General features: G+C 55.5%; 15 protein-coding genes across 15 annotated transcripts; 8 read left to right on the forward strand and 7 right to left on the reverse strand.

Moving 5' to 3' along the window:
* The first annotated feature begins 61 nt into the window (after positions 1-61).
* On the forward strand, positions 62-3,340 carry BAUCODRAFT_451514 (uncharacterized protein). The gene is made up of 3 exons (XM_007677613.1): positions 62-147; positions 220-330; positions 703-3,340. Exons 2-3 carry the CDS (start codon positions 274-276, stop codon positions 3,058-3,060), a joined length of 2,415 nt encoding a protein of 804 aa, XP_007675803.1. The 5' UTR covers positions 62-147; positions 220-273; the 3' UTR covers positions 3,061-3,340.
* On the reverse strand, positions 3,338-3,567 carry BAUCODRAFT_69055 (uncharacterized protein; the record flags this gene model as incomplete). Its single annotated transcript, XM_007677295.1, has 2 exons — positions 3,338-3,460; positions 3,535-3,567. The coding sequence occupies 2 exons, from the start codon at positions 3,565-3,567 to the stop codon at positions 3,338-3,340; spliced, it is 156 nt and encodes a 51-aa protein (XP_007675485.1).
* A 38-nt stretch (positions 3,568-3,605) lies between these two features.
* BAUCODRAFT_121861 (uncharacterized protein) lies at positions 3,606-3,851 on the forward strand (the record flags this gene model as incomplete). Its single annotated transcript, XM_007677614.1, has 1 exon — positions 3,606-3,851. One exon carries the CDS (start codon positions 3,606-3,608, stop codon positions 3,849-3,851), a length of 246 nt encoding a protein of 81 aa, XP_007675804.1.
* A 430-nt stretch (positions 3,852-4,281) lies between these two features.
* BAUCODRAFT_33122 (uncharacterized protein) lies at positions 4,282-5,882 on the reverse strand. Its single transcript, XM_007677062.1, has one exon. It carries the CDS (start codon positions 5,793-5,795, stop codon positions 4,626-4,628), a length of 1,170 nt encoding a protein of 389 aa, XP_007675252.1. The 5' UTR covers positions 5,796-5,882; the 3' UTR covers positions 4,282-4,625.
* Positions 5,883-5,929: 47 nt separating this feature from the next.
* On the forward strand, positions 5,930-6,598 carry BAUCODRAFT_33123 (uncharacterized protein). The gene is made up of 2 exons (XM_007677063.1): positions 5,930-6,115; positions 6,168-6,598. The coding sequence occupies exons 1-2, from the start codon at positions 6,064-6,066 to the stop codon at positions 6,566-6,568; spliced, it is 453 nt and encodes a 150-aa protein (XP_007675253.1). The 5' UTR covers positions 5,930-6,063; the 3' UTR covers positions 6,569-6,598.
* A 50-nt stretch (positions 6,599-6,648) lies between these two features.
* On the reverse strand, positions 6,649-8,077 carry BAUCODRAFT_575317 (uncharacterized protein; the record flags this gene model as incomplete). The annotated part of the gene is made up of 4 exons (XM_007677615.1): positions 6,649-7,025; positions 7,173-7,512; positions 7,604-7,671; positions 7,736-8,077. The coding sequence occupies 4 exons, from the start codon at positions 8,075-8,077 to the stop codon at positions 6,858-6,860; spliced, it is 918 nt and encodes a 305-aa protein (XP_007675805.1). The 3' UTR covers positions 6,649-6,857.
* A 1,939-nt stretch (positions 8,078-10,016) lies between these two features.
* On the reverse strand, positions 10,017-10,733 carry BAUCODRAFT_451601 (uncharacterized protein). Its single transcript, XM_007677616.1, has one exon. The coding sequence runs from the start codon at positions 10,531-10,533 to the stop codon at positions 10,123-10,125; it is 411 nt and encodes a 136-aa protein (XP_007675806.1). The 5' UTR covers positions 10,534-10,733; the 3' UTR covers positions 10,017-10,122.
* Positions 10,734-11,575: 842 nt separating this feature from the next.
* BAUCODRAFT_451662 (uncharacterized protein) lies at positions 11,576-12,561 on the forward strand. The gene is made up of 2 exons (XM_007677617.1): positions 11,576-12,167; positions 12,221-12,561. Exons 1-2 carry the CDS (start codon positions 11,866-11,868, stop codon positions 12,402-12,404), a joined length of 486 nt encoding a protein of 161 aa, XP_007675807.1. The 5' UTR covers positions 11,576-11,865; the 3' UTR covers positions 12,405-12,561.
* A 901-nt stretch (positions 12,562-13,462) lies between these two features.
* On the forward strand, positions 13,463-14,907 carry BAUCODRAFT_33127 (uncharacterized protein). The gene is made up of 2 exons (XM_007677064.1): positions 13,463-14,309; positions 14,381-14,907. The coding sequence occupies exons 1-2, from the start codon at positions 13,918-13,920 to the stop codon at positions 14,790-14,792; spliced, it is 804 nt and encodes a 267-aa protein (XP_007675254.1). The 5' UTR covers positions 13,463-13,917; the 3' UTR covers positions 14,793-14,907.
* Positions 14,908-15,388: 481 nt separating this feature from the next.
* BAUCODRAFT_451592 (uncharacterized protein) lies at positions 15,389-16,119 on the reverse strand. The gene has a single exon (XM_007677618.1). The coding sequence runs from the start codon at positions 16,023-16,025 to the stop codon at positions 15,570-15,572; it is 456 nt and encodes a 151-aa protein (XP_007675808.1). The 5' UTR covers positions 16,026-16,119; the 3' UTR covers positions 15,389-15,569.
* A 770-nt stretch (positions 16,120-16,889) lies between these two features.
* BAUCODRAFT_69329 (uncharacterized protein) lies at positions 16,890-17,686 on the reverse strand (the record flags this gene model as incomplete). The annotated part of the gene is made up of 2 exons (XM_007677323.1): positions 16,890-17,503; positions 17,560-17,686. The coding sequence occupies 2 exons, from the start codon at positions 17,684-17,686 to the stop codon at positions 16,890-16,892; spliced, it is 741 nt and encodes a 246-aa protein (XP_007675513.1).
* A 452-nt stretch (positions 17,687-18,138) lies between these two features.
* Positions 18,139-19,056, forward strand: BAUCODRAFT_33129 (uncharacterized protein; the record flags this gene model as incomplete). The annotated part of the gene is made up of 1 exon (XM_007677065.1): positions 18,139-19,056. A coding segment is annotated over exon 1 (569 nt), but the record flags the coding sequence as incomplete, so codon positions are not given.
* A 781-nt stretch (positions 19,057-19,837) lies between these two features.
* BAUCODRAFT_54873 (uncharacterized protein) lies at positions 19,838-20,758 on the reverse strand (the record flags this gene model as incomplete). Its single annotated transcript, XM_007677186.1, has 1 exon — positions 19,838-20,758. A coding segment is annotated over one exon (921 nt), but the record flags the coding sequence as incomplete, so codon positions are not given.
* A 643-nt stretch (positions 20,759-21,401) lies between these two features.
* On the forward strand, positions 21,402-23,187 carry BAUCODRAFT_451702 (uncharacterized protein). The gene is made up of 3 exons (XM_007677619.1): positions 21,402-21,557; positions 21,619-22,974; positions 23,033-23,187. Exons 2-3 carry the CDS (start codon positions 21,707-21,709, stop codon positions 23,037-23,039), a joined length of 1,275 nt encoding a protein of 424 aa, XP_007675809.1. The 5' UTR covers positions 21,402-21,557; positions 21,619-21,706; the 3' UTR covers positions 23,040-23,187.
* Positions 23,188-23,335: 148 nt separating this feature from the next.
* On the forward strand, positions 23,336-25,183 carry BAUCODRAFT_121872 (uncharacterized protein; the record flags this gene model as incomplete). Its single annotated transcript, XM_007677620.1, has 1 exon — positions 23,336-25,183. The coding sequence occupies one exon, from the start codon at positions 23,336-23,338 to the stop codon at positions 25,181-25,183; it is 1,848 nt and encodes a 615-aa protein (XP_007675810.1).
* Positions 25,184-25,501: the final 318 nt, after the last annotated feature.

The raw sequence follows: 25,501 nt of genomic DNA on the forward strand, positions 1-25,501 counted from the left end.
AGAAACAGACATCTTAGCACAGTGTGCCCTGGCCTCAACATCAACCGCGACAGACGTTCACCGACTGCTGCCGCCATTCAACCTCCCGGCTTCCGACTCTTGACTTCTTGCGAATGTACAGTAAAGGAATCTTGGCTTACCACTAAAGTGCGAACATCAATGCTCGGGGATCGTCCACAAGGTAATCGCGCATATTAACCGCCTTGCCAAATCGCGCAGAAGCGTCCAAACCTCGTCGAAGAAGGCCCTGCAACCCACACTGGTGCGAACAGGATGCCCGGCCTTATCCTGGGTGAACAGCCGGATGACCTGACAGTTGCCGTCGAGCAGGTATGTTGCGCTTCTCAAAGCTTATAGTCGGTCGAACGCAAAGGCACGGCCGTGTGCGAGCCTCCACTGTCGAAGTAGAACCTATTATTAGTATCCTTGTTCGTGCTTCATTGTTGCGTGCCTTCGCAAAGCGGAGATCATGAAGGGAAGCTTGTGTAGCAAGGGCACAAGCCACATTGCATCAACACAGTCAGCTTTGACACCACAATGGCACGAATTGACTTTGAGAGTTTGTCATGCAGTCAATTACTGAAGGCGCCTCCACAGAATATGTAGCAGATATTGATCCCTACTCTCTACACGTGGCGAACGGAGCACGGATGCCACACTTCTACCCATCGTTACCACTGTGCTGATAAGCGCCGCTCACAGATCATCCTCTCCTCATCCGAGTCCGACTATCTCGACCGGCTGATACCGCTCCTGAAGAATGCGCAGACACAGACCCAGGTCACGCCCCTGATACATGCTCTCAGCCATGTCTCGGCAGATCGCGAGACGCAAATCGAGCGGATATGCAACACCAACCACCAGGAGTTCATTAGCAGCGTTCAACAATTGCAATCTGTCCGAGAGGGCACAGTCAGTCTGACGTCGGAGATCATGGAGCTAAGCCACAGCATTGAAGCTTCGACAGAGAAGCTGGCCGAGCAGAAGAAGGCTCTTGTCGACTCGCGAGGTGTACGGCAGAACATTGACGATGCCACGCAAGCGCTCAAGGACTGTCTCGAGGTGCTCAGACTGGCCAACCAAGTACATGATCTCCTAGGCAAGAAAAACCATTACGCCGCACTTCGAGCGCTTGACGAGCTGCAGAATGTTCATCTTCGCGAGATCACGCGCTATAAGATCGCCGACATGATTGAACGTTCCGTACCAGCGACGCAGCGCCTCATCGCGGAGGCTGTCATGACAGATCTGAACACCTGGCTGTTTCGCATTCGCGAGACTTCACAGTTTCTGGGCGAGGTTGCGTTCTATCACACGGAAATGCGCCGAGCTCGCCAGAAGGAGCGCGCGGAACAAGATCAATACCTCGGCGCCGCGAAGCTCAACTCAGCGGTCGAACTTGTCGCGGACGAAAGCGAAGAGTTCGACGTGCTCAACAATGAGGAAGTGCAGGTCGACTTCTCACCGCTGTTCGAATGCTTGCACATCCATGACGCTCTTGGCCAGACTGATAAGTTTCGAGCTGACTACGCCGCCACTCGACGGAGACAGAAGGACTTACTTCTCCCGCAGAGCCTCAACTTACTGGACGAAGAAAGCAACGGCCTCAGTAGCTTGCTGGAGGGCATTGCCGGCTTCGCCATTGTCGAAAAAGCCACTATGGCAAAGACGGAGAACTTTCGCGCTCAAGCCGATGTCGACGAGCTGTGGGACAGCATGTGCCAATCCGCTATCAGTCTTATCAGCAGTGCACTGCATACGGTTGACAATGACGATAAGCTGTTGAAAATCAAAGGCGTCATTGCGCTCTTCATCCAAACTATGGACTCGTGGAGCTACAGCGTCAGCAGTCTGGATGGCTTACTCCTGACACTCTTCGACAAATACAGCTCGCTGCTCAAGAAACGCTTCTCCGATGACTTCCAAGAAATCGTGTCTACTGATGACTACATGCCTATGCCCGTCAACGATGCAGACGAGTACGCCAAGGTTATCAATGTGTCGTGGTATACTCCTCCGGAGGACGTGCCACCTTTGGAGAAGATGGAGTTCCCATGTGTCCTTCCCTTCAGCCAGATGTATCCCTTGGTGTGCATCGACATTCGCAACTTCCTGAACCAGATCTACCTTTTCACCGACGACCACTTCAAGCACACCAACGTCATTGACCAGACGCTGAAAGACAGCTTAGACGAGCTACTAGTGAACAAGGTCTGTCAATCACTGACCGACAGGCTCAAGTCGCAGTACCCAGGCCAGATCGTGCAGATTCTCACAAACGTCGACCACTTCGAGCAAGCTTGCTCCGAGCTCGAAGGCCTGCTTGTCGAAGCAAGAAGCACCGCGTCTGCCGCCGGACCCATTAAACTACAAGCGACGCAGAAGTTCAAGGATGCCAAGACCGCGGCCGAGAGACGGATATTCGAACTCGTTAACAGCAAGATCGATGATCTGATTGAGACTGCGGAGTATGACTGGACCAGCACCTGGGTGCCGGATTCGGTGAGCCTGTACATGCAGGAGCTCACTCGGTACTTGAGTAATATCATGTCCTCGGTGCTGCTGGGCTTGCCGTACTCGATCAAGGACATGATCTACTACACCGCTTTGCAGCACATTGGGGAGTCACTGATGGTGCTGCCACTTGACGCTGCCGGGCCGAGGATCAGCAATCAGGCGGCGCATGCGTTTGTGCTGGATGTTGGCCATCTCGTCTCTTTCGTGCAGAATCTGGACGAGGGTGATCGCCCGCAAGTACTCATCGAGGCCTTGGATGAGCTGAGACAGACTACCGACCTGATGTCTCTGGCAGCGGAAGGGAAGGGTGAGGCCTTCTTTGACGTCTCCATCTCGTCGAAGAGGTTCCCCAAAGTGGACAAGATCAAGGGGGCGGAGTTGCTGGAGAAGGTGGAGACTAGTGGGGGTATCGGTGCTGCGTCACAGGCTCCGAGCAGTCCGGTTGTTGGCAACCTTGGGGCCCGAACGGAGGGTCACATGCACAAACCTAGCGTGATCGGAGATTTTAGGGATCGCTTGGGGCAGATTGGGAAGCGCGCGTAGTGCTGCTTGTTGGACGCGGAGCGTAGGTGTTGTACATTGCTGTCGAGGCACTTCAGACACAAGTATTTGTTGTGTTTCTGAGAGCCATTTGCCCTTTGATGCGCCATATACACCCGTGCTATGCTTCCATTTGCATCTCATTCGCCTCATCATATCCGGCAACCCAGCCACTACTCGTACACCCCCCTATCATGGTCGCAATATGTGACTACTGCGCGAGTGGGGAGAAGAGTCTGTGTCAGGGTCAGCATGACCGCTCCCTGCGGAAGAGGAACCATCAAGCGAACCTTATCAGCGAAGGGCGCGGGTTGCTCCTCGTGTAGCCAAGGTAGATGATGAGAGGCAGGTAGCCATAGTGAATCGCAACACGGGAGAAGTCGATGATGCGGGTGATGCGCTCCTATAGCGTGCTCGATCAGTATTTGAAGCACTTTCTGGAGATCGTGGCAGGGGCTGGAGTATTCCTTCGCATACCTTGGTCTCTTCAGAGAACTGCAGCCACGCCATCTTCCCTGTAGTTGTACTTGATTGTTTGCTTTGAGCAAATGCTTGTTGCTCGCATGCTCATCCTCAAAGCTTCACCATCTCACTGGCGCCGAAGCGGAAACATTCCGTCTCCCGCAACGCCAAGAGTTACCCAAAAATCGTCGCCCACCAAACGAGACTCCAGCAGCGTTCCAGAACAGCAGGAGTCATTGAAACGGGCCAACCTACTCCGATACCGCAGAAATGGCAACGCAATACGACAACATCAGCCCGGACCTCATCTGGGAGTGCACTCGTGCGTGTAAACCCACAAGAAGCCACAGTTACGGTAACCGAAACCGCATGAGCTGACAATACTTGCTGTACAGGCAACAACAACGCCTTCCTTGTAAAGCGCAAGCAATCCGGCCTCATCCACTTCTCCCGCGACCCGCTCAACCTCCTCAACAAGCACTCGCGCAAATATGCCGGCTTCGTGAACCCAAAGGCCATCGGCATCCAAGCCGACGACAACACCATCGCTCTCACCACCAAGATCGCCTCCCGCGTCAACAAGCCCGCCAAGATGTATCAGCAGACTTCCTTCAGTGCTTCGACGCCGAGTCGCAAGGTCTACCGCAGCGTGGTGAATTCGACGGCGAAGAAGGGTTATCGGGCTGATCTGCGGGCGGAGGCGGTTGCCAGGGCTAGCGCGGTGAAGCAGAGTCAGAGGGAGAGGAAGGAGAGGAAGGAGGTGAAGAAGTTGAGGGGTTCGAAGGCTAGGAAGGCCAAGGAGGCGGGGGAGAGTTCGTAGGTTGATGGAGCGAAATAAGTGGTTGGGGTAAGATTAGAGGCCTGACTCGAAGTCATGTTCGTTGATGCTGCCTTGTTGCGTGCAGTAGATCCCGCCGAGCTCGGAGCGCAGCAATGTAATGCGCTACATTAAGCGCTGTATCTGCTCATGCTGTTTTCTACATAGTAGAATTACAGTTGAAGCGTTCTTTCTTGACGACCTTAAACCTTTCCGTAACAATACAACCTTGACGCCGTCGCTAAGCCCGCAAAGCAGTTTTCTCCTTCGACTCGCTAGCGCTGGTTTGTTACCTCTGCTGATATACACCATTGGGTACACTTGGTGGCCTAAACGCAGGTGGCGGACCAGGCATTCCAGGCGGCATCCCAGGCGGCATTCCAGGCGGCACGAAGTTTGGCGGTGGGGCAGGTTGATACGGTTGTTGCATACCCGGCGCATGCACTGGCCCTCCATACCCAGCCATACTAGGTGGAGGTCGTGCAGGCAGTCCGGCACCCGTAGGCGCAGCTTGTAAAGGTGATTGGTTGAAGGTTCGAGGTGGCTGTGGGATGCCGCTGGGTTGCTGCTGATGGTGATGTGGCATTGGCATGGATGGTGGCATGGGGTAGCCGGCTCCGGACGGCATTCCGTACGGTGTGTAGTTGTAAGCTGGCGGTGGCTGAGGCGCTCGTACGGGCGGTGCTGGCGTGTGCATTGCGGGCTCTTGTGTTGGATAGCCACCCATCATACCTGGTGCCATTGTAGCGGGCCCGTTCGGTGCACCGTTGGGCAATACAAGCGCCGCTGGCATGGCTGGGATGGCGACTTGCACGCCATGCTTCTTCGCTTGCGCCGCTAGGGCTCGCTCGGCAGGGTCACCGTGTCTCTCGCCCTTTCCGTCCTTCTTGTACGCATACTGTACAGTGACTTCCTTGTTCATGAGGTACTGCCCATGCATATTCGCAATCGCATCGTCCGAAGCCTCGAAGCTCGCATAAGAAATGAAGCCATACCCTTTCGAAAGGTTGGCATCGTCTCTGGCGACCTTCGGCGGCGCAATGAGGGGCCCAAAGCGTGAGAACGTCTCGAACAGTATCTTCTCATCGACCATGCTGTCAAGATTGCCAACGAACAACTCGGCACCCACACCCTGTCCACCTCCCAGCCCTCCACCTTCGACCGTACCAGGCGCGCCTCGTCTGTCGGCAGAAGCTTTGTTAACCCGTATAGGCTTGCCCCAGAGCCGGATCTGGTTCATGATCTTCGCGGCATAGTCGGCGTCTTCTTCACTGCCGAATTCGACGAAGCCATAGCCTTGGTGTGTTTGCGTCACGCGGTCTTTTGGCAGGTGGACGTTTATGACAGGACCAGCTTGCAGCATCAGCTCCCACACAAGGGAATCGGTGCATCGCTCGTCAAGATTTCCGACATAGAGGGTGCTGTCTTTGTCCTGATCCCAGTGGCGTGCGCCGGCCATGTTCCGGTTCTTACGAGTGCTTATGAATGAGTCGCGCGCGAATATGCAAAGAATACTGCTACTTCTATCTTCGGCCTAGCGTGGTAGCTCGTACGCTTATGCGCGTCTTCCGGATGCGCTCCGTCAGCGACCAAGCCTTGTCCTCTTGCTCACCTCCGTCTTCTTCACGCTTCATCAGTGCATGCGACGATAGCATTGCCGAGGGCGCGGTAGCCCGGATTGACTTGCTTGTTTCTTTCCTCATACCCCAAACGTCCACCAAGCGGCCATGGCGTATCTCTTCTACACTTTAACCTTCATCTTCCTCATTGTCGCAACAGGTACACCCCTGCCAATCTTTACTTCCTACAACCTGCACTGACAAGCAAGCAGCCCTGTACGTTACTCGACATGCTTGGAAGCCATACGCTCCACCCATCCCCTACGTAACTGCTCCCGGCACCATCCCCGAACCGCTCTACAACATCTCCAACTACATTTCCAACTACATCAACTCATTCCGCTACGTGCAACTACCACAGAGTGCAACGTTCGCCGAAGACGCCGAGGCAGGTCTGCATTCCTCCAACTTTAACCTTGCGGAGAACATCGAAGCCGGAGACAGCAGGCGAGGCCTCGATGAGAATGCTAAACAGGAAGTGTATAAGATCATGAAGATCAGACGAGTAGGCTTCGACGAGGCGCGGAGATTGTACATCGAAGAGCGGTTTGGGAGGGAAGGTATTGCGGCAGATGGGAGGCCGTTGGATCGGAAAGCTGTCATGTTTTCCTAAATCGGCTAACATTTCGAACATCTACGGCTCATTCTATGCTTTCGCGCATCTATCCAAACTTTCACAATCTGAAGTTTTGACACGCATCCAGGCTGCTATGGTTGTGCGCTGCTAATGAGTGTCACCGAGCCGTAATCTTACTGCTCGAAGCGTCGGAGATTAACTATGACTGTCTCCTCTGGCTCTGTTATCGCTGAAGGTACTGGTCAAGCAACAACTCCTCCCTTTCCATGGCACGAAGAAAGTTGTCCATGGCTGCGGTCTCGGCTCGCTCGAGTAGCGTGGGTGCTTAATCCAGGTTCGCGAAATTGGCGTCGTCATGCTCTACTCCTGACTCCTCCGCTTGCTCGTCCTCCGCAGGCTCCTGCTCCAATGGCTCCTCCTCTGCGGCCTCATCATCCTTGGGCCAATCATCCAATCGCTCGCTCTTCCACTGCTCGTCCTCAGCTTGCTCGGCCTCCGCGTGCGTAGCCACTGGTGGTCCTCCCGCCGCTGGGTGTTAGGGCCGGGCAAGTAGCGTAATGACCCACAGTGTGACGATTAGGAGCGCAAGGATTAGCAGTGGTAAGACCAGCAGCCCAAGGGCCAGTATCGGAATGCTCACCCGTGCCCGTAGTGACGCCTGTGCAGCCCCCAGCTTCTCGTTCTTCTCGATACCTTCTTCATCTTTTCCGCCCATCCGGTCGTTCTCACCGAACTCACCGTTGGAAAGGTCACGGTTGAGCTTACGCAGGACAACACTCCCGTCGCCAGCGCTAAGTACTCTCACGTTACCCGTCCACTCTGGCTGTTCACGGTCCGTGGGATGCCTGTATCGCCAGTCTTGCAGTAATGTGGTGTGAAGGGCATCTACACTCGTGCCGTCGTTGCTTCCGGCCAAGAAGATGAGCTCTGCGGTAAGCAAGCCGCATGGTGGAGGTATGCTATTCGTTAGCTGGCGTTGTCTGGGTAGATGGACAAGCAGCCAAGATTTCCGTCAGAAGGTGGTTTGGGTTGTTGGCAGAGTATGGCTGACTGAGCAGTGGTGCAATGTACCCAGCACTGCAGCAGTCAAGAATGAAGAGTACGTCTTTCCAACATCCATCGCGCAACGTCATTTGTAGCTGTGTTAGATCGATAGCTGGATAGTCGGGGGGAGATCTGTGGCAGCCATCAGCAGGAACCCACCATACAGACATGGTAAAGCTTGACCTGTAGCCTTTCAACCTTGTCGATGCTGCCGCCGTGATCGATTAAGTAGATCACCGCCAAGCTGTCGTCCGGCAGCTTTTCAACCAATTCCCGGACTCGCGAACCAAGCCATCCGTTATGGCCATCCAAATTCAGAATCTCGGGTATGTCCGCCTGCTGAACATCGTAGCTCGGGTAGTTGAACGCCTCCGCCATGGTTTCATAGCAAAAGCCCTTCTCCAACTCGGCTCCGGCCCACTTGAACAGCAGGACATGCGCGGTTGAGTACATCCCTCGTCTGGTGTCGCCAGGAACTGCAGGATCAGGTGCACAAGCCATATCGATTGGCTCGAAAATCAAATTGTCACGTCCACCCGCAAGGCGTCTGGGCTGAACGGCGTTAACGTTTGGTGACGCTTGTATAGCGCGGAACAGATCTGCTACCGAGAAGGATGACAGACGAGCCAGCGGGATCAGTGCTTCAGCAAGCCCCCTTGTAGCGTCAGGCTAGGCGAGGCGTGGCGAACGGATGAAGGTTTGACATGCATAGTGGTCATACTCCGGTCTGTCGCAAAGAATGGCCGGATTTCTCACATACGAGAACGTCGACGCCGCCTCCGGCAGCAACGATACTTGCAGATTGCGGTCGCTGGATTCTTGCCTATTAGAACATACCCACCCAGGAAACTTTTCCACGTCGAAGTAACAGTGGAACAGGAAGAGAATGGAGTTATTGAGCCCTTCCAGAACTCGGGAAAAGAGCTGAGTTGGATCGACCCGTGGCACACACGCTGCGCAATGGAACTCATCGTGCGTCTTCTCCTGGACAATCTCGTGGAGCATGATGCGGCAGTCTGTACGCCATTTTCACGTTTCTTTGTATCGCCCCATTGCATATCCGCTACAGTATATAACAATCTTCTCGCTAGGGTGGCGGACGTGGGACGATAAGGTATGTGACAGGTTCTCCAGCCTCCTGTAGTTGTCCTCGACGCCGGCATCCGCGATAAGCTAGATACATATCTTCCAGCCGAGATGACCTCTCATGGGCCTTGCGAGCTTGTCGGTTTGGCTATTTCCCTCGTCAAGGCTTGCAAAGCCCAACAGTAAGGCGTCAACGGTGTGACCAGCATCGACGACCTGACGATCCACGGTGTAAAGCCGAGGGAGGAGAAAACTGAGACCCGTAGCCTGGTGATGGATTCTCAAACCTGCAGCCTCGTGAAGGCTTTTGCTCTTGGAGCATTTTGTAGGTAGTACTGAGCATCCTCGTAAGAAGGAAACTGTTTTGGCTTGTCAATCAGTTTTCCGAATCATCGCAAATCAGATTGCTCGTTCGTGAGAGGATTACAGGTAGCCCGTCCACGGCGATGAGTTTTGTGGCAAATCTTTCTGTCAGGTAGCTTGAGATGTCCCCTTCCGTTACAGAAGAAAGCGAGACAGCTACGGCGGACGCAGACTGCTGAGAAGCAGACCCAATAATGTGGAGGATGGAATTAGATAGTACGGAGCAATGCTCGAGTGTGCTGTGCCTGTTCGGACATTCGGGATCTCGCTTTGCGCGATGATGACCTGCTGAAGAGTAAGAGGTCTCTCGGCGATGGCCGTCATCGCCTGGAAAGGCACTTGACAGGCGCTCGAAATCAGAGAGTAGATTGTGGACAACTCTCCAGGTCGTGGACGATCATGTAGAGAGTGAAGAGCAACGCCTAAGAGCCTGGCCAGCGATGCTCGCTGCTCGTGACCATGCTGTTTCAAGACTCGGGCGTGCCTAGACACAGTTGGCGGAAGCCTGCCCCATATCAATGGTAAGCAGCATCCAGGAGCACGGAAGCTTGCACTAGCGGAAGGCCTTATTATAGAGCTTAATACCACCACAGGGGTGTAATGTTCCTCCGTGCTTTTTGGGCGTAGCGCAGAAGCCTACCAATCTACCCTGGCTGCTTCCTCATGAGACACTACAGCGTCCTGATGGCAGGCAGCACTGTTGAGGACGTTGTTTACACGTTGCATAGTGTTCTTGACATCGTCAAAGTCTTTCCGGGCCAGTGCCCAAAGAGAATTAAGCCGACTTCGCCGGCTTCTTGGTCTGAGTCGTTGCAACAACACCACCAACCAACCACCAATATTGATTGGGGCACATCGGCGCACTTCGCACCCTCTCTTCCGTGATGTGGTTGCGAAGGACGTGTAGCCGATCCATCCAATGCAAACAGAGAAGCTACCCGCGAAGGCGCCTGCCATCGATGACTACGCGCTGCAACACGGCACCAGTAGCCGACCACATCCTCGACACGACCAACACGCAGGCATCGATTCAGAGTCGTTAGAGCGACGCCGAATGAAGCCGTCGCTGCCGCTGCAGCACAACGCATACGCGCCCTTCATTCGGCATCCCCGCCCGAAGCCCGCTCAGCCGCGCTCAGTGCAACTTCGCCGGACAAACTGGAGCAAAACAGCACCAGCGCAGCATTTATGGCTATGGCGATGCAGACGTGCTGCAATGCAAGATGAGAGCTGAACGCGATCGAGGAGTATTGCCATGAGTCTCGAGCAGGGAAGGCAACAGTACGTTGCCGACACGGGTTGCGTGCAAACGCCTGGAACGTCATCTTCTGCCAGCAAGAGAGACGCATGCCATCAAGCGAAGCTTGAAGATGTTGTTGGTCACACGCCATGCTGCTTTCGGCAGTGCATGGCAAGTCATGAGCGGCCGAATAGCAGACAGACGCCATAGCTGCCACGAACTGCTCGACCTGGCTTGCAGCTGTCCTATGACGGAACCTCGAGGCCATACGAAGACATAGACCACTCTGCGCAGTGACGTTGTCGTTCGTCCGCCCAGCGTCACTCGATCATGCCATCGGCGCAACGAATCAGAGTTGCTCTGGCGAGTCCGTGAACGAGACGGTTCTGAGGAAGTAGTACTGCCTGTCCCACGCCTCTGTAATCGAGGGTGGGACTACAACACTGCCGCAGTCCTCATCTGGTATGGACTACATACTATACTCGTCTAACTTCATCTGGGAGCCTGCCGGGCCACCTGCGGAGCACGTCCACGGTGCATTTCGACGCATTTTCGTGCCATCATGCTTCCTAGACGTCGTCACCGCCGGCTACGGTCCATGCTAGACTAAGCTCTGGAGGCGGTGGACTTGCTGTTGGCGACTGGCGGCTAATCGAAGGCTCTCAATCATGGTGACAACTCAAATATCTGGCGTTCAGGACACCCCATTTGCAGCACGAGAGCCTCGCGTCGGAGTGCATCTGAATCGGTACCAACGGCGAACTGCAATGTCCTGCCGGTGGCCAAGGAGCGCCCTTTCGCGGGCAAATTGTCGTCTTGGCGTGCACTGGTTTCGAGTCACCCAGGCTGTTCCTTATGGAAGCTCGGCAAATGACACTAGCAGCAGCTGCGGACTTGACAGGCGCTGTGATATAATGCTTCACAATGCTATTGGTGATCGGTCGCCACCGATCACACCAATTGCAGCCACGAAGTGTTTCTCCTGCACTCCTCCTTCTGGCGGCTGCTTTATGGCATAGTGCTGCCACAGTCGGCTACAGTCTGATGGACGCTATGAGCTTGCCATTGGAGTTCCGCTGCCGCCAATGCGGATGATGTGCTATCGATGTCGCAGGCGGCTTGCTCACGTACCTCTTCATCATGGCAGTCCCACGATAGCGCAGCGGCTATCTAACATGTCATGGCTGGGCCGTGGCCACGGGTCCACTGCGCTTACCGTCGGAGACTTCTTGCCGCAGACGAAGTGCCATCATGGCTTGGCCCCGATGTTACTGCGGCCAACTTACCTCATTCCTCCTAAGCTCTGCTCTTTGTTCGCCCTTCGTGGTTACAGCGGATGATGGCCCGGCCGACGCAGTGGGATGGTCGCGCGCGCACTGGAGGATGGCAGATCGCGAACGATGCGCGATCATGTCTCATGCTTGTCCCACTCTGTTCGACCTGCGCATTCCCGCCCTGTGCTTTACTCTCGCTTGTTCGTCGCTACCGCGGTAGATGATGATATCATTGGCGCCGTCGGATACATGACCGTGCCTCTGGCAAAACCACGCCGATTTTGCTGGTCTTGGTGCATTTGAGCTGTTCGTCCACCAGATTGCTGATGTCGCTGAGCGCGCTCTATTTCCACTTCGCTGCTTCGGTGATATCAGCTCGTGCGGATGTCGTGGCGCCATCGGTCGCGAGAGATGGCCGGATATTGGCGCAGAGGGTGCGCTTATGCCTCCTTCCTGGCGAGCCATTGGCGTCTGCCATTCTCACTGCTAGAGCTTGCTGTCGCCTCGTCGTCGCAGCCATCGTATGCGCTGTTGTCTGTGGTGGCGTGCGGCGATGTCTCGCTCTTGTCATCGTCGCCGCCGTCGTCTCCGCTGCCCAGGCTACAAATGCGGTTGTCTTTGGTGCTGAGTGCGCCTCATCCTCGCAGCTTCAGGGCTGCTCAAGATGCTAATCAAGAGCAGCAACACTCCGAGCAGCAAGGCGATGGTGAGCGTCGCCGTGAGTTGCAACACTCTGCCCCATCCACGCGCAAATGCGCCGAAAACGTTCGATACCAGTTCGTACAATGGCATGTTTGCTACAATGCTGTTGGTTGCCACTCCTGCAGTGACTACGCGTGGTGAGGCTGCTGTTTGCTACTCGTAATTGTGCCCGTGATGGTGTCGCCGTGATGGTGTCGCCATGATGGTGTCGCCGGGCGGTGGTTTCCGCAATGTGCATGCGAAGCTGTATGCTCAAACGCCCAAACAATCCAGGGATTTAGCCATACGAAGCGAACACGATCTACGCAAGACGGTTACGGTGTCAAACAACGACAGAACACTCTCATCTACACAGAAGCTTGCTCACCGGAATGCAAGGTTGTTTGCATGACATGTTTGTGGAGCGTGACCACATGGACCGGCACAGGAGACCTCGCTGACTCGGGGGATCGTCGGGGAACAATATAGGGTATATATTAGAGAAAGCAAGGCGGATTCTCGTTCGCTAACATATGCTGTAGATTAGGTACCGAAAATCCGCCAACCGACCGACCGACCGAACGAACGAACCGCTGCCTGCCTTTGCCTGCCTGCCTCTGCCTGCCTCTGCCTGCCTGCCTCCTGCCTGCTGCTGCTGCTTCCCCCCTAATCAAGTGATGTTCTACGCTAATTAACTGTGTAGGCACTAGTCTTCGGTCGAATCGAATCGGATAGGTGAACATGCGAAAGCTGTTGTGACCTCCTGAAGCCCCTCCACTCTACGCCAGAGGTTGGGTGGTCAGGTTTTGCCATTTTATCACAGCATCAGGCTCAGCCATAACTACGTGAAGCAGAGGTAGACAAGCCATTCTTTTGCTTTGCACGTTGCGCAGGATGGCAATGCAATGCAAAGCGTACTAACCACCTGGCGCAAAATACCAACAACAGCATTTCTGCTGCTGACATTGTTTGGCGACGGTGTCTTCCAACGGACTACGAGCTGTTGAGGCTACCTTCACGGAAAGTAATGCAGTGGTTGTGATGTTTCCGGTGCTGTGCTGCTAAAGAAGCGTGAGCGCGTTCTGTTCCCAAGTCCGGTTGAATACCGGCACAGTGTCCAGAAGAATATATTCACGCTGCGTTTGGAGCTGTCACCCAACCACAGCAAGGGCGTCGCTGCAGAGGAGACTTGCTGTAGTTGGGCACACTTCAGAACAGACTTGGCTAACATCTTTCACAGAGTATGCACATCCAAAAGCCCCTAGCATTACCAGGGCCCTACTCCTTTTTGTTTGACCTGTGTAAGTCCTCAATCAGGTGATAGGCAACAATGAAAGCTGACCCAATTTCGATAATGGTCAGATCGATTTGCCCACAGTTTTCCTATCCTTTCCCCCAGCTCTCGTACCTTCCCGTGTTTGATTTCTGGAGCATGCTACCAATCTTCAGAGCAATCTCCAGTTCAGGATTGGATGATACCGCATATGTATGGGTTTTGCGCAGCAGTTGAAGGAAATGGCTTCACCGGCCAAAGAGCGCCAAGGCCGAGCGGCTTTCGCGAGCTTCACACGCTCAATGCGCGCCACAAGGTAGAGAAAATCTTGTTTTGCATGTTGTAAACACTCCATTCGTGTCCTCACCTCCTGCTGCGGCAGCACAAGTTCCTCTGTCGTCTGCAGTCATCTCTAGTATCATCTATGGACTTCCCGTTAAGGCTGAGCTCCGGCCAGCAGAATCCCTACCCCGGCGGCATCTACGTCTACGGCGTCTCCTGGGACGAGCCCATCCTCAGCCACGGCATTCAGCTGGTACTGGAAGAGTTGAAGAAGAGCAGATGCGTTGCCGGTGATGCCGTCCGCTTGCACTTTCCCGATCGCGAATTGTCGGACTTCGGGTGCCACAACTACAATGAACCCATAATGGGTCCATTGGAAAGCTTCGAAGAATGGCTGAAGGCGACGGCTAAAGTCAAGAGGGAGACCACGGCGGAATTTCTCGCCAGAGAGCTCGAGCGGAAGAAGCTGATCCTGTGCTTCTACGCCGGCCACGGTGGACTTAACCTTCAGCAGGATAGTTTCATCGCGGCAAGGTACAGACAGATACATGTCCCTCCCTCTCCATCTGCGCTTGATAACTGACTTGAGACTTCTGTTCCCCTAGTTCCAGTACAGGCGGGGGTCACTTCTTCTCTCTGACGGAGCTCGTCTACACGACTGTCCACTACCCGTCTGCCGACTTCATCTTCTTCCCACACTGCTGTCACGCGGACAGGCTGAGTGCGACGCTCGGTCCGCCGTCCTCACTCTCCATGTCGTCTCCACACAACGTCGACATCATCACCGGCTGCTCAGGCGTTGGCATCTCTAGCCGAAGCCCGTGGGACCACTTTGCCATGCTGGCTGAATACTGGAGAGCCAAACGAGAGCTGGTGTTGAACGCTGAGAACTACGACACGGTTGCCGAACTCCACCACAAAATCATGGCTTTCATGAGGCTGCCGGGCTTTGTTCTGCCTGTTTGGCACCACCTGTGCGGAAAAGCGATGGGCAACAATGTGATCCCGCTTGGTTAAAGAGTGTTTGCCGCCGGATGAGACAGCTGGGCGAAGACGTTGAGCAGTGTTTGCGGGATGTAATTGCTCTGCGAAGTCGCTGGTGAGTTTATACAGACATACCCAAATTCGCTGCGTTGGTTCATTGTGAAGTCTGTTGCAGCATCAAGCGGTCTGTATGTAGTGCAGAGATTGGTAACTGATAGTATTTTCCATCATACAACCTCACCATCATACCGTCACTATCAAACAACATCTCGCCGTCGTTGCACCATCCTGAGATCCCTGCGTCGCCGCCTCTACTCATACTGGATGCGCACGTGACCATGACATCTCGATCCGCCCAAGACGGCGGCAACCACGATACGATGGTGATGGTATCCCGCTGCCCTAGGCTACAAGCTGCTGCTATGAAAGCTAGACAACGTCCACACATTCGTATGGCAGCGCTGCGGGAACGTCAAAAAGCAGTGCACACCGAAAACCTTCCTGCGGCACCATTAAAATACTGCCCAAGATCTCCGATCGACAGCAGCGTCAACCCGCTGCCGTGACGGCCGAAAAGGGTCGTCATCGCTGCATGGTGGCGGGGGGGACACGGTTCACATCGTAGGTCTCTGCCAGCCATACTTGGATGGTTGCCGAGATGCTTACCATGTATGGCGGGAGGTGCCGAAGGTGAAGGGCACTCTACGTCGGCTTAGCATTGCTTTGATCGGTCTTAGTAGCACAGCACGGCCGTCAGCCGCCGAGAAAGGCCATGTAGTCGTACGATGGCGCCAATGCCATGTTGAGGCACTAGCGCATCTCGGCGATATCTCCCCTTGTAGTGACGCCGTCGAGTCTTGCCGCCCGCTTACGATACCGAAAGCCGGCAGACGCGTGAAGGGTTTTTCTGTGGGTGTGGAGGCGTTGCAGGGCGTGGCGCTGGGCGAGGTAGAGGTGCGGATAGTCGTCTCGAAGGGCATGGAAAGGAGGAAGATGTGGCCAAAGTGTCCGTGCACCATGGAGCTTACATGTTGGTGTTCCTTTTGTCTGCTTGCAGTCAGTCTGACGAGAGGTACAAGCACTCCCCTCAAAGGCTACGTGTGATGTACCGATGTAATCTGCCTGCTTTTGTGTGGCCGAGCGGTCATCGTGCTGCGTGAAGAGATGAGTGTGGTTCGAGGTGTACAGAGTTGGTGGACCATGGAGTGGGAAGGGCAGATCAGAGCGACGTTGTTGCCGTGAGGCGATGTCGTTGAAGGTAATCATGGCTTTGCAGGTGCTCCATACATCCCAGTGCTGCTGCAAGCTCACAGGCTGCTAAGTCACTTGGTAGGTCTCGTCACGACGTCTGAATGCAAGGGGGATCCACAGCTTTCACGCACTACCTCACTGTCAACTACCTAATCCAATCGTCATCAAAGGGGGTATACCCAAGAACCCAATATCAACCGCACTCAATACTGCGGCACCTCACTAGTACTCAAAGCACTCCTCTTCAACGGCGGCGGCGGCGGCGGCTTCTTCGCCCGACTCGGAGGCGGAGGGGGCGGCATCTTCTGCCCTCCAGCACCACCATTACTCGCCGTCGACCAGCTGGTCGCACGACTGTGCTCGTACTGCGCTCGTGGGTCGTCTTGGTACTGCTGGTCACTTGCTTCATCGCCGAAAACGTCTGCACCTCCGCCTCCGGTTGCGCTGACCTGGCTGTCGCGTCTACGCAATCTGTCCCTCGCGCTGAGGATGGAGGAGGAATCCGTGGGTACGCGGGAGAGACGCGGCATCCCCGACATCCCACCCGCTGGTGAGTCCGGGCGTTCGCGATCACGGTCTCGGGTGGTGGGGCCTTCGAAAGTGGAGGTACTCGCGCTACGGCTGCCGATTGTGGGACGAGTGGAGCTGGAGAAGTCGAAGCCGGGGAGTTCACGGCGCGGGGAGTTTTGGCCGGAGGGGAGGCGGGAGGAGATGGCTGCGCGGCTGGGAGGGGGTTCGAGGGGTCCATCGTCGTCGTCGTGTTCGGCGATGCCGGCGAAGCGTTGGCTTAGTGAGCTCGCGCGGGAGCGGGTGTTGGTGTTGCGGCGGGGGATGCCGTTGACGGGGCTGGCGGTTTCGGTGCGGGAGACGGCTGATTGTCTAACAGAAGATGTTAATGTAAGGTTCAGAGTATGGGGCGAGGGACACGCACGCTGGCCAGTCCCTCTTCACTTGTAGCAGCACTTCTCGGCAGCGGTCGTAGTACGTCAGCTCCGCTTCAACAAAGGCAGTCAGGTCGCCGACACTGTCGACTTCTGCCTCCTTGATGTCAAGCATGCGGCGAAAGACATCCTCGCTGCTCTCCTCATACTTGGCTTTCTGACTGCGCAACTCCTCCTCCATGCGGAAATCCTCCTTCTTGCTCTTCTGCATCTTCGCGCTGGCAGTGTCGTAAGCGAGGCGTCTACTCTCCAGCTTCTTCCGCGCGGCCTGATACTCCTTCATCTGCACGAGACTACGCTCAATACTTTCCAACCAGCTGCTGGTGGCGTTGGCGGAGTAGGTCTCCTGCATGCGGGAGATGCGCTCGTTGGCGCGGCCGAGAGCGGATAAGCATTGGCCGAATTCGGAGTCCGGCTCGAAGTCTTCGGCGTGGGAGAGCATGGCGGTACCGAAGTAGCCAATGGGTAGCTGCTTCTCCTTCTCTTCGCCTGCGTCACGGCGCGAGATGGACTTGACGTATGACTTGGCGGAGCGGTCGAGACGTTCCATGCCTGAGAACATCCATTAGTACCGCTAATGTAGCGTGGCAATGGACATGCGAACATACCCTCCTGCCGCAGCGACATCTCCTGCTCCAGCGCCTTGAACTCATCGTTGGTGTCGGTCCTGACTTCGCCGCCCATCCGCTCGCGGCCCCATTGCTTCAGGCGGTCCAGCTTCTTGTTGACGATCATCGTGGCACACTACAGCGCGCGCTATTCGATCGCTTGGATGCGCGGATGTATAAGTGCTCGACGTGTAAGTGCTCGATGTGTAAGTGCTCGATGTGGGTTATTCCTGCCTCAACGGTGCGCTGTGATGTAGCAACTCTGCTTTGTACGCAGCTGGTGGATGGTGTTGCTTCTTGCTGGGTGGACAGCGTGCAGTATTATATACTCTCCAGCAATTCAGCATGAGTTGAAGGGGAGTGTTTGAGATAGAAAGTTATGCTGAGACAAAGGTTTCAGATGGGGATCCAGACACGCCAATGCCTCATCGTGGCTGGCGGGGGTCTTCCCTCTTCCCCACACTCACCACTCTAGCCCACCCGCTAGCGCCCCGTGCCACGCTTCCTTCGGCATTACATCGGAGAACTCGCGCTTAGTCATGCCAACTTTTGTGTGCATATGAGTTCCATCAACCAACAATTCCTTCCACCATCGTCGTACTAACCCATCTCCCGCCCCCCCTTCCACCGTAACTCAATATGGCGGAAGTAGAGACAGCGTCTGTACCAACGGCGCCAGCCGCGATCTTCGAAGACCTCACCCAACCCGCCAACACAGACTCCGCCCTCGTGACCACCAACACCGACCCGGCCACCACCACCACCGATGGCACACTTCAGAGAGTCAAAAAGACCAAAATCATCAAACGCAAACGCCGCCCCGCCCGGCCCCAACAGGACCCCTCAACCTTCAAATCCGAACCCCCGCCCCAAACAGGAACCATCTTCAACATCTGGTACAACAAATGGTCCGGCGGCGACCGCGAAGACAGCCTCCTCAGCAAACACCAAGCCAAAGGCCGCTGCAACGTCGCCCTCGACAGCGGCTACACCCGCGCCGATCGCGTCACGGGGTCGTACTTCTGTCTCTTCTTCGCGAGGGGTCTGTGTCCGAGGGGGCAGGATTGCGAGTACCTGCACCGACTGCCGAATAGTCGGATAGGCAAGGAGGGGGAAGGCGGGTTGGGGGATATATATCCGAGTAATGTGGATTGTTTTGGACGGGACAAGTTTAGTGATTATCGCGATGATATGGGTGGAGTGGGAAGCTTTATGCGCGTCAATCGCACGCTCTACGTCGGTCGCATACACGTCACGGACGATATCGAAGAAATCGTCGCGCGGCATTTTCAGGAATGGGGACAAGTCGAACGAATCCGCGTCCTACCCTCCCGCGGCGTGGCGTTCGTGACCTACACCCACCTCGCCAACGCCGAGTTCGCGAAGGAAGCCATGGCGCATCAAAGCCTCGACCACAACGAGACGTTGAATGTGCGCTGGGCGACGGTCGATCCGAATCCGGTTGCGCAGAAACGGGAGGCGAGGAAAGTGGAGGAGCAGGCTGCGGAGGCGATTCGAAGGGCGCTGCCGGCTAGTTATGTGGCCGAGTTGGAGGGGAGGAGGTATGAGGGTGCCGAGCCGGAGGTGGAGAGGAAGAGGCGGAGGGTTGAGGGCGGGTTTGGGTTGGAGGGGTATGAGGCGCCGGATGAGGTTTGGTATGCGCGGGAGAAGGCGAGGATTGAGCGGGGTGAGGAACAGAAGATGTTGGGGGCGCCGGACGGGGATGGGGAGGTCCAGCACCAGGCGGAGGATGAGGGTGGAGCGGTTTTGGAGCAGCCGGAGGCGGAGCCCGCGCAAGGTGGTGGTTTGTTGGGCGCTTCTACTCTCGCGGCGTTGCAAGGGTTTCGAGCGGCGCCGAGTGCGGAGGCGAAAGCGCCTGACAAGCCTGCTGGGCCGCTGGTGGGGTATGGGAGCGACAGCGAGGACGAAGACGCGTGAGCTTCATTTTGCGTAGGTAGCTTGAGTGCTACATCGTTGCAATCACTGCGCCCAGCAGTCTGCGCAAGGAAATCCGTCGCTGGTAGTCGCTTTGAGACAGAAATCAAGTCCTTCGAGCAGTCCGCGGCAGATCTGACGGGCATTCCACGTGTGTGACAAGCTCAGTGACATTGACGGGAGAAGGTAGCAACACCGTTCAATGTCTATCGCTAAAAAGGGTATCATTCTCGAGGATAATCTCTCACGTAAATGCAAGCTCGACCACCGCAAAGGTTCGAACTCGACAAAAGGACAACCAACAAAGCCATGCCGCGCATTCCCTCATTTAGGTGCGCATACGCATCCGCAGCAGATTCAGCTTCTGTATCCGCCTTCTCCCCACCGCATAAATCAGCACCGAAGACCCCACGCAAAAGGACGTGATGACGGGGAAGCCCCAATCCCACTCCTCCAACCCATTCTGCAAGTTCATGCCGTACAACCCTGCACCCAGCGTAGCGGCGGCCAGAGCAAGCATGGCCAGATTGATGCGAATATCCAGCAACATGATCTGATTCCTGCGGACATCCAGCAACGATTTCGCCGTCGCCTCGTTGTTGGAAACCACGTACGCCAGTCTTGCGGTCCGTTGGACGACATCGTCGAAAAGCTGGAAGTAACTCTCCAACAACAACTCCACACTCTCATGATCCTGCACCTCGTGAGGCCGCCCGGCTTTGGCGTCGGTCAGGTACATGGCAGCGAGATCCTCATCGTGATCCAACACCTCCTTGATCGCGTCAGCCGTCAGTCTTGCCCGTTGGGACAGCTCGGCCAGCTCCTGCGATTTGGCGGCAAAACTGCGGAAATCGAAGGATTCGATCTGAGCTTTCGAGGTTTCTTGCACGGTGTGCAGGACTTCGTCGACGGCGGCCCGTTGCAGTTGCACTTCTGCTTCGAATTGGGCGAGGACTTTGTGCAGGATGGCTTCGAGGGCGAAGAGCTCGTAGGGGACGGGTGGGGAGGATTTGTCGATGCTTTGCGCCGTTTGGAGTTGGGTGGCGAGGCGGAGGAGGTATTGGCTTTTCGCCGAGCCGGCATGCCAAGAGGTGTTGTCGACAAGGAGGAGGACGCGGTCGGCTTGGATTATGGCGCGGACGGCGGAGAGGTTCGCGACGATGGCGCAGTGGCGCACGAACATGTCTGGTAAGTCGTCGGAGGTGCTGTCGATTTTGCGGAGGTCGCGGCGTTGCAGGCCGAAGTCTGAGACGAGGCGGGTTTTGTCGATTGTTTGTGGCTCCAGCGGGCCGGCTTGTCGGTGGAGGATGAGGATGCCGTGGACGGTGTGGGAGTTGCCGTGGGCGACTTCTTTGGCGATTTCGGTGGCTTTGGTGAAGAGGTCGTCTTCGCGGGCTGAGACCCAGGCGCGGGAGGGACTGCTTTCGGCGAGGGGGTGGAGGGAGTGGCGGGTGGCCTGTCGTGGCGTTGAGGCATGGGTTGAGAAGCAATTTAGCTTTGGAGGATTGTTTACGAAGGCAAGACGTCCGTTGCCGTTACGGCACAAACTCCTACGGTACAAAGTCCCTAGTCCCGCAGTTGGATATGCGCCATGGTTTAGGAGTATGTTACGTATCAAGGTTAGGCTCTCAGAAGTTCGAGAAACATTAGAGACCTTCATCATCGCCCTTGATGACGATCAGTCTTGATGGGTCAAGGCGAGTTCGATCGATCCATGACAAAGTCAGACAGTCCAGGTCATGCTGCTGTAATGGCTTGCTCCAGATGCGATATGTGTGGTGGTGAGAGCCCAGATCCACAAGCCATGTGGTATCGCCTTCAGGTTATGTGGCATGCCTGGCATCTAATCTAGCCGGCTTACTGTTGTCCATCTTCTATCTGTCTGCCGGTTACTTGGGATTGCGCTCCCTACGACGGTCTCTGATTGGCTCCAGGCTCGAAGGCATGAACCGCACTCCACGATGAACTCGACAACAATTGACTAAGAGACTATAGCAGAGGAGCACTTCTCCGCGTATCAAGTCGTCTCCGGACGCGAAACAACAAGATGCTGTCGGGTATCTGTATGTACCGGATTACTATAACAATACACAGACCGACATGTCCGCTAACCTTGCGAGATAGTGCTGTTCAATCAGAAGGCATATACCAGCGAACGCATGCGCCGCGCAATTGATCGCTAACGAAGCCGCTATAGGGCGAACTGCTCATCATGCGAGCCTTCCGTCAGGACATGCGACCTCGACTCGCCGACGTCTTCCGCATCCAAGTCATCTCCAACGCCCAGATTCGATCGCCCATCCTCACGCTCGGTAGTACAACGTTCAGCCACATCCGCAATGACAACATCTACGTTGTTGGCGTGTCAAAAGGCAACGTCAACAGTGCTCTCGTCTTCGAATTCTTGTACAAGCTCGTTAGCCTGGGAAAGAGCTACTTTGGCCGCTTCGATGAGGAAGCCGTGAAGAGCAACTTCGTCATGGTGTACGAGCTGCTCGACGAGATCCTGGACTTTGGGTACCCGCAGAACACCGAGACGGAGACGTTGAAGATGTATATCACCACTGAAGGCGTCAGAAGCGAACGAGCAATGGAGGACAGCAGCAAGATCACGATGCAAGCTACGGGTGCGCTAAGCTGGCGCAGGGACAACATCAAATATCGCAAGAACGAGGCGTTTGTGGACGTGATCGAGGACGTCAATCTTCTCGTCTCCGCTTCGGGAACTGTACTCCGTGCGGACGTCAACGGCGCGATCGAAATGCGAGCCTACCTTTCCGGCACACCAGAATGCAAGTTCGGCCTCAACGACCGTCTCACATTGGGCGAGAACGGCGCAGACGTCAGTCTCGGCGGTGCGATCGGCAATCTGGGTGGCAACAAAGCCAGCAAAGCCGCCGCCGGCTCCGTCACGCTCGAAGACGTCTCGCTACACCAATGCGTCAAGCTGTCATCCTTCAGCAACGACCGCACAATCTCCTTCATCCCGCCCGATGGCAGCTTCCAGCTCATGACCTACCGCGCCACGGAGAACGTCAACTTGCCGTTCAAAGTCCAGTGCATTGTCAATGAGGTCGGCAAGGGCAAGGTTGAGTACAGCATCGCCATCCGTGCGAACTACGGTAGCAAGCTGTTCGCCACGAACGTCGTGGTCAAGATACCGACACCGCTCAACACGGCCAATACCACGCACCGGACATCGCAAGGGAAAGCCAAGTACGAGCCGAGCGAGAACGCCATTATCTGGAAGATTGCACGCTTCACTGGACAGTCGGAGTTTGTGCTGAGTGCAGAGGCGGAGTTGAGCGCCATGACGAATCAGAGAACTTGGTCTAGGCCGCCGTTGAGCATGCAATTCAGCCTGTTGATGTTCACTAGCAGTGGCCTGTTGGTGCGCTATTTGAAGGTGTTTGAGAAGAATAATTACAGTAGTGTGAAGTGGGTGCGGTATATGACGAGAGCTGGAAGCTATGAGATCAGGTGAGCGAGTCTTGTAACGTTTTGCGTGTGCAGTGAACCAAAACTGACATCTCTTAAGGTTTTGAGTAGAGATTCTCTACACTTGCACCACCAAGCAGTAAATCATCTCTCTGCGATCTCGGCAACAATAACTGACGACGGCGGACCTTCACTTACTAATTGTAAGAAGGTGGCGTATAACTGTCGCCGTCTTCGCTTCGTTGTGGCTGACGACAATGGAGCTCCTTATTTGACGTTGGGACATCCAAGCTTCAGTACCTGGACCCGTTCAAAGCTTGACTTCTGCCTTCCGTGGGCGACATTGGCTGACACAACGTCAACGCAGCCATCTGTGAGACAAGATCCGCGTCAGCTGCGGCCAATGGCGCAAGAGTCAGCTAGTCCGGCTTTCTCAGAGCTCACCGAGTTCGAAGAGGTCAATACGCCTCTGGAAGCAGTTGCGGACCTTCCTTGGTCTGCCATACCATTCCAATCTTCCGTGACCGGCATCGCTGCGTCCGACGGAGGTAGCAGTCTCTCAACGGACTCAAACACTATGCATTGCGAGAGCGAGGTGGCGGACGGTGTCGCAGAGACAGGCATGGAGCGCCAAGGTGGGCACCAGACAAATGAGGACGGAGTAAACGGGAGCGCAGACAGCCGGGACAACTCACCGCAACTGGAACGTGCGGACAGTCCGCTCAACCTCGAGCAACCTCGGTCTGATCCGTCTGACCCCCGCGTGATCTTGGAGAAAAAGCTAGAAGAGTTCAAGCAACGAGAGATGGTAGAGAGGGCACCAGCAAACATCACATTGGCCGAACCGTCGCACAACCTCGAAGACGGACCCAAAGGACCGACATTGCTAGAGAAGGCATTAGCAGTGGCGAAACAGACCAGCAAGGGCGATCTTCTCGTGGTCTTCGACACCAAAGATTTGGCCAAGACTGTACGACTTAGCACAAAATCGCTTCTTCTGCAAGTCCCTGCTCTGGCTGAGTATCTCCGTGGTCGACCAACCAGCAAGACGGGCGAGGCGATCGACGGTGTGCATTTCCTTGTTGTACTGGAGAAGAGCAAAGATCGGTCAATGCCTGTGCTCGTTCCGAAAGCCTTAGATACGCTAGCACCGAGCGCACCGCCAGAACACCTACCTACACTCTTCCCCGACAACAAAGACTTGATGATCAAGGTCGAGGACGGTGAAGATGTTCGGCCCCGACCCGTCTGCAGCGAGGCCGACACCGTGAAACACAGCGACTGGGTCAAGGCTTACGACAGCTTCCTGCGCATCGTTCGATTGATGCCGGACATCAGCGCTCGCTCATGCGGTTTACCGTCAGATGCCAAGATTGCATTGGCTCGCATTGAGCGGGTTGTTGCCGTAGCGGAGCATTACGGTGTGATGCTTGCCGCGGCGTCTGCATTCAAGCTGCTGACCAACGACTGGATGACTCAACGGACTCTGTTCGGCGCCATCGCTGTGCAACCGAAACGGTGGCTAGTGCTTGCGGTTAAGCTCGAGAGCGAACTAGTTTACAAGGAAGCCTTCGTGCACCTGGTCGGACAGTACCCGAGCGTGGAGCTGGACGGAGTGGCGGCCTCCATCGTTGACCAGATTGCGATGATGAGTCGTGATCTTCGGTACCATCGCTACGAGGTGGACCAGCAGCTTCTACTTACGACCATAAAAGTGTCGGCACACTCTGGAAAAGGCAAGCAATCTGACAACAAGCAGCCACTGCGTGAGCAGATGGTCAGTCCATTCTACAAGACCGACATCTACAACGTTGTCAATCTTTGGCGCGACTGGATAGCGGAGCATATTGATGCCCTGCGAGCTATTGAGAATGGTGCTGATCTCGCCACGGTCCGAGACACTCTCTTCTGCGAGCACAATGTTTCTCTCGACGGCTCTCCGGCTATGTGTTTGACGACTGCGGGCCTTTACCACCTTATCGGCGAAGGCGGCGACGCCTATCTTCCAGTCGAAGAGCTCATCTCTAAGTGCAAGCAAAACGGCTTCAAGGCCGAGGCGGACACGATACGGGCCAACCTGAAGGTTCTCAAGGACAAGGCAAAGGCAATAGTGGCGCCGCTGTTGGCGTCGAAGTTGCAGTATGAGGCAAAAACTGCCCTGTCGTACGTGACGTGTGTCGATGCTGGCGCGGCGCCGTGGGCCGGAGAGTGTGGCGAGGTGGAGGAGACGGACGATATGGATCTCGACTAAGGGAGAGATGATGTTGCTCCACAATCCGGCTCCACCGAACAACGATCAGCTGTTATAGACAGGACATCGCCAAACCTTTGCCTTATGGCTCAGATCTGGCGATGCGGAATGGAACGATGCATGACATCCAGCTTTACTGTGTGGCAGATAGCTGCTGTAGCTGCGAAAGTACCTACTACCTGTCACATGTCAACCCTACCACCGGTGCCACCGCCATGCTCCCAGACTGCCAAATGGATCTCTCACAGCTCTAGCGCATGCCCTATAGAGTTTCTCGTAGTCATCGCGCGCTCCGCTCGCACGAATCATGACCCTTGC

This window comes from Baudoinia panamericana (assembly GCF_000338955.1).
Source record: "Baudoinia panamericana UAMH 10762 unplaced genomic scaffold BAUCOscaffold_5, whole genome shotgun sequence".
In the NCBI taxonomy this organism is placed as follows: Eukaryota; Fungi; Ascomycota; class Dothideomycetes; order Mycosphaerellales; family Teratosphaeriaceae; genus Baudoinia; species Baudoinia panamericana.